Here is a 9,067-nt window from a genome sequence, read left to right as displayed (position 1 = left end):
TATATTTTTAATTTTTTCTTCATTTTCTTTTTGTATAGTTTCATCATTATTTTTACACTCTCTTTTGTCTTTCATTTGTAGTACATTAGTATTTTTACTTTTTACTAACTTAAGATTGGCTAGTTTCAAGAAATCTTTACCTAAAACAGCTGCAAATTGCGTTGTATTGTTTTCAACTATATATGTACATCTCTAGATATATGTATTTCTTTTTCTTCAAAAAGTAATAGTACGTTTTACAACACCAATTATGTTTAAAAGGCTTTTATTTATACTAAAAACATTTAAATTTTCAATTTTAGACAAAATAACATTTTTGGGAATAAACTTCTCTCGTAAAAAACTTATTGGGCTGCTGGTATTTTATAACGTTGCTAATAATAATGGATACTTTCATTATTAATTTTAAAAATAAATACTAGATCTCTTGCATAATCACCCTGTTCATCGGCGACGTCCAGTTTGTGTACTACTACAGCTTTTCGTTTAGGGTACTCAGCAGGAAGATGGCCCATCTCAGCGCAAATATGACAAGCTCCTGGTAGTCTCCTAGGTTAACTGCATTCTGTTGCTACATGGCCAAAGGAATTGCAATTGAAACACCTGTACGTTTTGGCACCTTTCTCCTCCGTAATTGGCATTTTTCGTGATATGGAAGGAATTTGTGTTGGCCTAGGCAGTTCAATTTTACAAAATACTTCTCGCAATTGAAACACTGCATTCTAGCAAAAACGGATTATTATCCCATCGATGAGACGCTCAAGAAGATCTTCATCGTACATCGATATTTTGTTCGCCAAAATAGTTTTTTTTTTTCGTGAAAATATGTTTGGAAGGTTTCACCGACTAACCACTTCCTACTTTCAACTGCTTTCTTTAGGGTAAAACGGCTGGTGTGACTGCCAAACATTCCTTTCATTTCCTTAAGCAACTCTTCACCAGGATTAGTCAACAAATTCGATTTAGAATGGAACCACTTCGTTCTTCGTTTACTCACTTTTGTAGCTCTATTTTTTTTTTCATTACTTCCAGTTCTCTTGTCATTAGCTTCCATTCATTTGTTTCTGTAATTTATTTGTTGCGCTCTTTTTACTCCCATCATCTTTTCCATTTGAATTAGTTTTAAGTGTGTTATAACACTTAGACTTTCTGCATGCTGCGCGTTTCGCATATTTTCTTTTGAACACCCATCGCGTCAATCTCGCATTTTTACACTTGGATGTTTTTCGGTTGCGTGTTTTAGACACTTCTCTTTCAGTTTTTGTTCTCATCCACAAAGTCAGAAAGAAAACTGCACTTTTTACTACAGCAATGAATATTGACATCATGAATATCTACGGTTATAATCCCGAAATGTTGTTAAATGTGTTAGAAATTTGTGAGGATCCTTTAAAAATTTCCAAGAAGAAAAAAGGGAATTGGATTAAAAACTGCAAAGAATCCTTCATTTTCTTGGCAAATGAACTAAAATCAAATGATAAACCATCGTTTTTAAATTATATAAGGATGATGAAGAAACTTTAATCCTGCTGTCGTAGTTCAATGAAAACGACATTAAAATAAAATGCACGACTGGGTCGCACGAACTTGCTCCTGTATGCTAAGAGTATGTTTAAAAAAGTACTTATATAAGATTTAAAAATAAACCTGTAAATTAAGTTTGTCTTCAAAGATATAAATGCCATTATGTACAATTGTACATAATGAAAACCATAATACTCTCATGAGCAGAAACTTTTAGGGCGACCAGATGCATAGTCGTTGGCGTGGCTTTAGTATCGAAAGTGGAGAAATTCAGCGGGAGCGAGAGAAAAATATTATTTCCATTCCCATAAGCAGCCAGCAGAATAAGGGAGATAATTAATTTTCGACCCAAAAAGTCTACACAATTTCCTTCAATCTACTTGAGTCCATCCTTGTATATATTTTCACATAAAGAGCTTCCATATGAAGATTGATGAATTTGTTTTTGTTTTATTTATATTAATGCACTTTATATAAAAAACAAAATGGCTTAATATTGTATCTAATAAGGGGATGAAACAAACATTTGCATGCTTACGTCAGCTGTTTAGGATCTTTTACCGATATTTGTTTGTATTTACATTCATAAGTCTGCTTTTACTTCGGTACGATCTTTGTATATGAAAAATGGTTTGTATTATGTATATATAAGGCTACGATGCGATTCAAAGCTTTTTTCCTTTAGATAGAGCTTTATTGTAATTTCATATTAGAAGAATCAGGATTGAAAATAAACAAGATAAGAAAGAGGCAGACCATGAATGTTTAAATTGTAAAGCGATCGCCTATTGGTTGTGTAGTTAGGTAGTAGGTAGATGTCTAAAACGAATAAAGAATAGTTCATTGGCGTGCTTAGCTTTATGCAGATAGATAGATAAGGACATGTTAATGATGATAATGAAGGAATGTTATTGGTAGCTAAAAGGTACATACTACATTCTTCTTTACTATAAGTTTTCAGCGCTAACATGGAGTTTTTATACGTTCAGTTTATTTATTTTGTTAAAGTTTAAAAAAATAACAAGCATACGTACCGTTACAAGAAATTGCTATTCATGTGTTGTTTAAGGTCAGGCTTTTGTGCGTTTTGGATTTTAGTTATGAAGTGACACGTAAGCAGTAGTTATAGAAGTTGTACGTAATACCTTTATAAGTAGGTAGGTATAATGTGTATACGTTGAAAAAGTGATTCTAATAGAAAATACATATGTATACTCTTTCTGGTTTGTTTAACTTGTACTAAGTATTTATTCTTTTATATAGGCGAAGGCAAGTAAATCATGTGTGAAACAACCTTATTCGTAAAAAATAATATTTTAAAATCACATATACAAAGTTTACAAAGATATTACTTCTTAATAGACACTTTAAAATAGATTGTTGATTAAATATATCATATTCGTTAATCCGATACAGTTGCGCTACATGGGCGGCCATTGTTGGTATTTACAATAATTTTAGTTATGAAAATACATAAATACATATGTACCAAATGCACTAATTTAGATAAAAGCTAGGAATGTAATTACAATTTTGTCAAAATAATGCGCTCTTTGGGGCTCATGCACAGTTAAAATATTAAAAAAAAATATTTTAATATTCAAAATTTCGCCCGAAAAATCAGTTTGTCTTCAAAAATTTAAATGCCATTTTATAAACAAAAAAACATTTTATTTTTCAATTTTTTTTTATGAAAATCGTTACAGCGGGTTTTTTTTAAATTAATTTTTTATATATAAAATTTTTCAATTTTGTTCTAAAAATATTTATGGTACGCAGTTGTTTAGAGATTGTTAATATACGCTATACGTTTGCATTTCGTAAAAAAATGTTGACCCGTTTTTGAGATATCGAATTTTGAAAAAATAAAATTCAATATTTTTTTAAAAATCCAAACAATAAAAAATTGCACTTTTGATAATCAAATATTGTTAAAGCAATATAAGAGCTTATTCAGAAAAAAAATTATTGAAATCGGTTTATAAATTACTGAGAAAATTAAAAAACAAAATAACGGTTCTATGAGCGGTACCTTTTCTGGGCAATACAAAAATTTGTTTTTCTTATTAAAAGAAGCCAAGTTAAAAAATAAAATTTTAAAGAAAATTTAAAGAAAATCTATCGGTTTGTTTTTGAGAAAATTCGAATTTTCGTTTTTTGCCCAAAAATATTGTATGGTGGCCACTGTTAGTTTTGATCTTAAAAAAAAAATGAAAAAAATGCCTAACGCGAATCTGCTCAAAACCTTAACTTCCAAGTTTGAACTCAATCGACCCAATGGTTTAGGCTGTAGGAGCGTGGACAGACAGACAAAACCGACCGGACGGAATCGCGGGACCCACTTTTTTCGACTTGTCTACCATCGTTATATCATGTTTGATTAAAATCTCGAGTTCGAAATTTTGCACGAATGCAAAACTTGCCATATAGTTCCTATATGTCGCAAGTAAAAATGATATAATCTGGCAACATTATTATTGCTATTTTTCGGAATCTCAAGTTTGGCAAACCTGACTTGTCATCTTATCATCTCAACATTCACTGTCAGAAAATACCATCGATGATTCCCGCCTTTTTGGCACTTATACATCATATTCCCGCCTGAATAGTTAGCCACTTACAATCTCTTCTTAGATTTTAATTAGTTAAGAAATAAAGTTTTATATATGAATTAACATTCATTTGTTTTATTGCGTCAACATAAAACACTTCATCTTGGCGACGAGGTATATTTCACGGAACCCATGGATTTAAAGCTTGTAGAAAAATTACTAGCACAGCAGAAGCAATGGATGGAAAGTGTGTTACAATCCAATGCAGACCGCATGGAGAAGATATTTCAGAATTCATCGTCCTCTATGCCTGCCACACCCAACTGCATTCCACAGTTTCGTGCTTTTTCTTCTGAAAAAGAGACTTGGGAAAACTATTTGTTCCAACTCCAGCAACACTTCAAAGCTAACGCAGTAGAAGACGACAATCTGAAGAAGGCAAATTTTTTGTCAACCTGTGGAAACTACATCAACGAGGTACTCCAAAAACTGTTCGAGACCACCGATGTGAGTATACACACATTTAAAGAGTTGACAACTAAATTGACAAAACATTTTCAAACAAAACTGCATGTACTCGCATCGAGATGTAAATTTCTGCAACGAAAAATGTCCCCAAGTCAAACGTACGCCGAGTGGATTGCTGATTTAAGGGGACTGGCCCGAGACTGCAAGTTCGTCTGCACAAAGGAAGGCTGTGGTACATCATACGCTGACTTCATGATCAGAGATATGATCGTCTACTATACCCCGCATGAATCCGTCCACATGGCTGCCACCCAAAAGAAAGACCCAACCTTAGGAGAGATTGAAGAGCTGGTAACAGCATTTGAGTCAACCCAAACTGCTGCCGAAATTTTAAAAGGAAATGTTGTCTTAAAAACACCGTCAACGATTGAAGTCAATCAACTCAGCCATAAACGTGAGCAACAATATCCAAGTAAGTCGAATGAACATTTTTTCACTAGAAAGTCCTGCCCTGGATGTTTAGTCCACCACGATCGAGATCAGTGCAAACACATGAATTCAGTTTGTAATAACTGCAATCGGAGAGGGCATATAAGTACAGTTTGTTTATCATCAAAAAATACTGAAACAGGTTTTCGTAAGAAGTCGCGGCAACGTTCCAAAAGCCGTAGACGTAGATCATCGTCGCATTCTTTCGCTAAGAATGATAATCGCTCACACCCCAGCCATCGCTCCGCGCACACGGAGACAAACCATTCAATCAATGAGATAAATGAAGATGGACTGGACCCCGATCAGGTTTCGTCAGCACAGTGGGAGCTAGAGCGAAAAGGTCGTCAAATTTTTGTGTCGCTTCACGTTAATCAGCAACCAATGCTTTTCCAGTTAGACACTGGAGCAACATGTTCACTAGTCGGCCTGAAAGGTTATCAGGCTCTTGGGAATCCCCCCTGCGAACCAACTAGTCGTTCGCTGAAGGCTTACGGAGGAGTAAGCGTACCTATTAAGGGGGTCGTCCATGCATCTGTCCAATATGAAAACAAAATTCACAGTCTGTCCTTTTTGGTAAGCGACTATCAGCAAGGTGCAAATATTATGGGTTTAGATTGGTTCGAGGCATTTGATTTCTCGATTAATTATTCAACGGGAGAATCGGTGTTACAGGTAGTAAAGGGTGATGCATTGGCAACCGCTGCAAAGTCTATCTGTGAAAAATACAAAGCTGTTTTTACTCCAGAACTAGGTGGCAGTAAACTATTTACCGCTCATTTAACATTGAAACCAAACAGTCAACCCAGATATTTCAAACATCGCCCCGTTCCGTTTGGTTTAAAAGAAGCTGTTCGAGCTGAAATAACACGTTTACAAGAGCTAGGCATACTCCGACCGATTGAGACCAGTCAATGGGAAGCACCCATTGTCGTCGTGAAGAAAGCTAACGGCAGTTTACGTATCTGTGGAGATTTTCATATAACCATTAACCCACAGTTAGAGATCGATCGTCATCCTATCCCCAGAATTCAGGAGCTTTTCCATAAACTACAAGGTGGTCAATATTTTACGAAGGTCGACTTGTCCGACGCCTATCTCCAAGTCCCTTTAGACGATGAGTCAAAGAAACTTTGCGTTATAAGTACTCAATTTGGTCTTTTTGAATACCAACGTTTACCTTTTGGAACATCAAGTTCCACTGGAATTTTTCAAAGGTATATTGAACAATTAACTTCCGACATAGATTTTTGCACGTCATATTTAGATGACATCATCGTTTCTGGACGAACAGACGATGAGCATCTACATAACCTTCAGATTTTACTGGAGCGTTTAGAACGACATGGACTGAGATGTCGGCTTGAAAAATGTCAATTTGCAAAGAGTGAAATCAACTACTTGGGCCATATTATCGATGCCGCAGGAATATGCCCATCGGAGGCACGGGTTGCAGCAATTCGGGACTTGCCTGAACCAAGGAACTTAAAGGACTTGGAGGCGTTTATCGGCAAACTGAATTATTATAATCAGTTCATCAAGAACTTCGCCCAAGTAGCTGCCCCTCTTAACAAACTACGTTTGTTAGATCAGCCTTTTGTTTGGGGGAAGATCAGCGAAGAGCTTTTAATCAGTTCAAAAACGACATTTTGAACGTTACTAGGTTGGTACATTTTCGTGATGATTTTCCAATCACATTAGCCACAGACGCATCCTCACACGGAATCGGTGCCGTGATCTCTCAGGTGTATCCAGACAAGACGGAAAGACCGATTGCTTTCGCATCAAAAACGCTTGATGACTCTCAGAAAAAATACAGCTCTTTCCATCATTTACGGAGTGAAAAAATTCCATCAGTACCTTTATGGACGTCAATTTGAATTGGTTACAGACCATCAACCGTTGGTCACTATTTTTAATCCATCTAAGAAGCTACCACATATGACGATACAACGTCTTCAAAGATGGGCACTCATTCTTATGGGATACACGTATACCATACGTTATCGTCCTACAAAACAACACGGTAATGCCGACTGCCTATCTCGTTTACCAACTGGACCAGACGACACATTTGATAGGTCCGAGGATTCTTGTCACTATGTGGATGAAATAAGCTCTATGACGATTGAAGATTTTCCTATTGACTCACACACAATAACAAAAACGACCCAGAACGACCCAGTTCTGACAAAGGTCATTCAATGCATCCAGAATCAAATATTTCTTTATTACCTTATTTTCGTAGAAGACTTTCTTTTGAACTATTTAATAATGTTCTTCTCTTCCACAGTGGAAGTCCTAGAGTAGTTATACCCAAACAGCTACAACCGAAGGTTTTGTCGATTCTCCATCAAGAACACTGGGGACTCACCCGAATGAAGCAGATATCTCGACGTTATTGCTGGTGGCCCAGCATTGATGACGACATCACCAAAACCGTTTCCAGGTGCGTTGCATGTCAAAATAATGCAAGTACTTTCTCCCGAGAGTACACCAGCTGGCCGACAACTGAAGAAGTGTGGGAACTAATACACATCGATTTCGCTGGACCTTTTCAGAAGCAGATGTGGTTAATTGTAGTCGATTCTAAATCAAAGTTCCCATTCGTCGTCCGAATGGCATCAACCACGTCGGAAGCAACAATTCAAGCGTTGCGATCAATTTTCGCTTTAGAAGGACTTCCCAAAACTCTGGTGTCTGATAATGGCACCCAGTTCACTTCGAATGAGTTCCAGCTTTTCTGTCGAAATAACTCAATTAAGCACGTAACTTCAGCGCCATTTAACCCAGAATCCAATGGAGCTGCTGAGAGGATGGTGCGAACATTTAAGACAGCTCTTAGAAAAATTTTATTGGATACACCTCGGTGGGACGAAGCTCTCCTTGTTTTTCTCTCTACGTATCGTTCTACACCAGATGATTCTGGAATTTCACCGGCAGAAAAACTCCATGGAAGACAACATCGCACTATACTCTCTACAATGGTCCCAGAAGCAAGCAAAGCAAACACGAAATTCAAAACGAAATTTAGTATTGGTCAACCGGTTTTCGTACGACAATATCAACGAAAAGAGAAATGGATTGCTGCAGTTGTAGACAAGACCTTAGGAAGAAGAATGTACTGTGTAAGAGCTAGCACAGGTTCACTCCGACGCCACCAGAATCAAATGAAGTTGCGGTCTCCAACTGAAAATAAAGATGATAATATTTTTCCACCAAGTGTTATTTCAATAAAAAAAAAACACAGACGTTGGTCAGGCAGCATCAAACGATGATAAACCAGACTCAAATGACGTTGGCGATATGATGCATTCCAGTTCACTTCAAGCCAACGCCAATCTTGAGCAATCTCAAACAAGTTCGAATCCAAGTCGAAGAATACATCCTAGAAACACTCTAGAAAATCAGCAAGCTTCAGGTACTCCACCGCAGCTTAGACGATCTGAGCGGCCTCGCAAACAGGTTGCATTTTATCCAAATTAAGTGAGGGGGAAGCTGATATAATCTGGCAACATTATTATTGCTATTTTTCGGAATCTCAAGTTTGGCAAACCTGACTTGTCATCTTGTCATCTCAACATTCGCTGTCAGAGAATACCATCGATGGTTGCCGCCTTTTTGGCACTTATACATCATATTTCCGCCTGAATAGTTAGCCACTTACAATCTCTTCTTAGATTTTAATTAGTTAAGAAATAAAGTTTTATATATGAATTAACATTCATTTGTTTTATTGCGTCAACATAAAACACTTCAAAAAAATACAATTTTGAGAGACAGAAAAGTTTGCTATCACTATGTTTCAACTGGTAAAACATTCCAAAGCTTAAACTACCAAGCTTGACTCTTTCAATCATTCCTTAAGGTCTTTGTTCCACTTGAATTTGTCCGGCAGAGTATTTCTTGTTTACTCGGAAACATTAGAAACAATAATAGAGCCAAAAAACAAAGAAAGGCAAGAAAGAGCCTACTTTTAGTCAGTTTTTCAATCACCCTGTAAACAAATGATTTTTGTTTTTACTATATTTTAA

General features: G+C 36.3%; 2 protein-coding genes across 2 annotated transcripts; both read left to right on the top strand.

The window, feature by feature from the left end:
* The first annotated feature begins 4,268 nt into the window (after positions 1-4,268).
* Positions 4,269-6,686, top strand: LOC129944135 (uncharacterized protein K02A2.6-like). The gene has a single exon (XM_056053335.1). The coding sequence runs from the start codon at positions 4,269-4,271 to the stop codon at positions 6,684-6,686; it is 2,418 nt and encodes an 805-aa protein (XP_055909310.1).
* A 288-nt stretch (positions 6,687-6,974) lies between these two features.
* On the top strand, positions 6,975-8,519 carry LOC129944125 (uncharacterized protein K02A2.6-like). Its single transcript, XM_056053325.1, has 3 exons — positions 6,975-7,114; positions 7,327-8,177; positions 8,284-8,519. The coding sequence occupies exons 1-3, from the start codon at positions 6,975-6,977 to the stop codon at positions 8,517-8,519; spliced, it is 1,227 nt and encodes a 408-aa protein (XP_055909300.1).
* Positions 8,520-9,067: the final 548 nt, after the last annotated feature.

This window comes from Eupeodes corollae, chromosome 1 (genome assembly GCF_945859685.1).
Source record: "Eupeodes corollae chromosome 1, idEupCoro1.1, whole genome shotgun sequence".
In the NCBI taxonomy this organism is placed as follows: domain Eukaryota; kingdom Metazoa; phylum Arthropoda; class Insecta; order Diptera; family Syrphidae; genus Eupeodes; species Eupeodes corollae.
The sequence above is the reverse complement of the archived record's forward strand: the minus strand, read 5'-3'. Positions and strand labels throughout refer to the sequence as shown.

Excerpts from the sequence above, each read along its gene's own strand:
- LOC129944135 (XM_056053335.1), top strand. The coding sequence starts at position 4,269 with ATGGATTTAAAGCTTGTAGAAAAATTACTAGCACAGCAGAAGCAATGG.
- LOC129944125 (XM_056053325.1), top strand. The coding sequence starts at position 6,975 with ATGACGATACAACGTCTTCAAAGATGGGCACTCATTCTTATGGGATAC. Across the intron at positions 7,115-7,326 it reads CCAGACGACACATTTGATAG|TGGAAGTCCTAGAGTAGTTA; the intron begins GTCCGAGGATTC and ends TCTCTTCCACAG. Across the intron at positions 8,178-8,283 it reads CTGTGTAAGAGCTAGCACAG|ACGTTGGTCAGGCAGCATCA; the intron begins GTTCACTCCGAC and ends AAAAAAACACAG.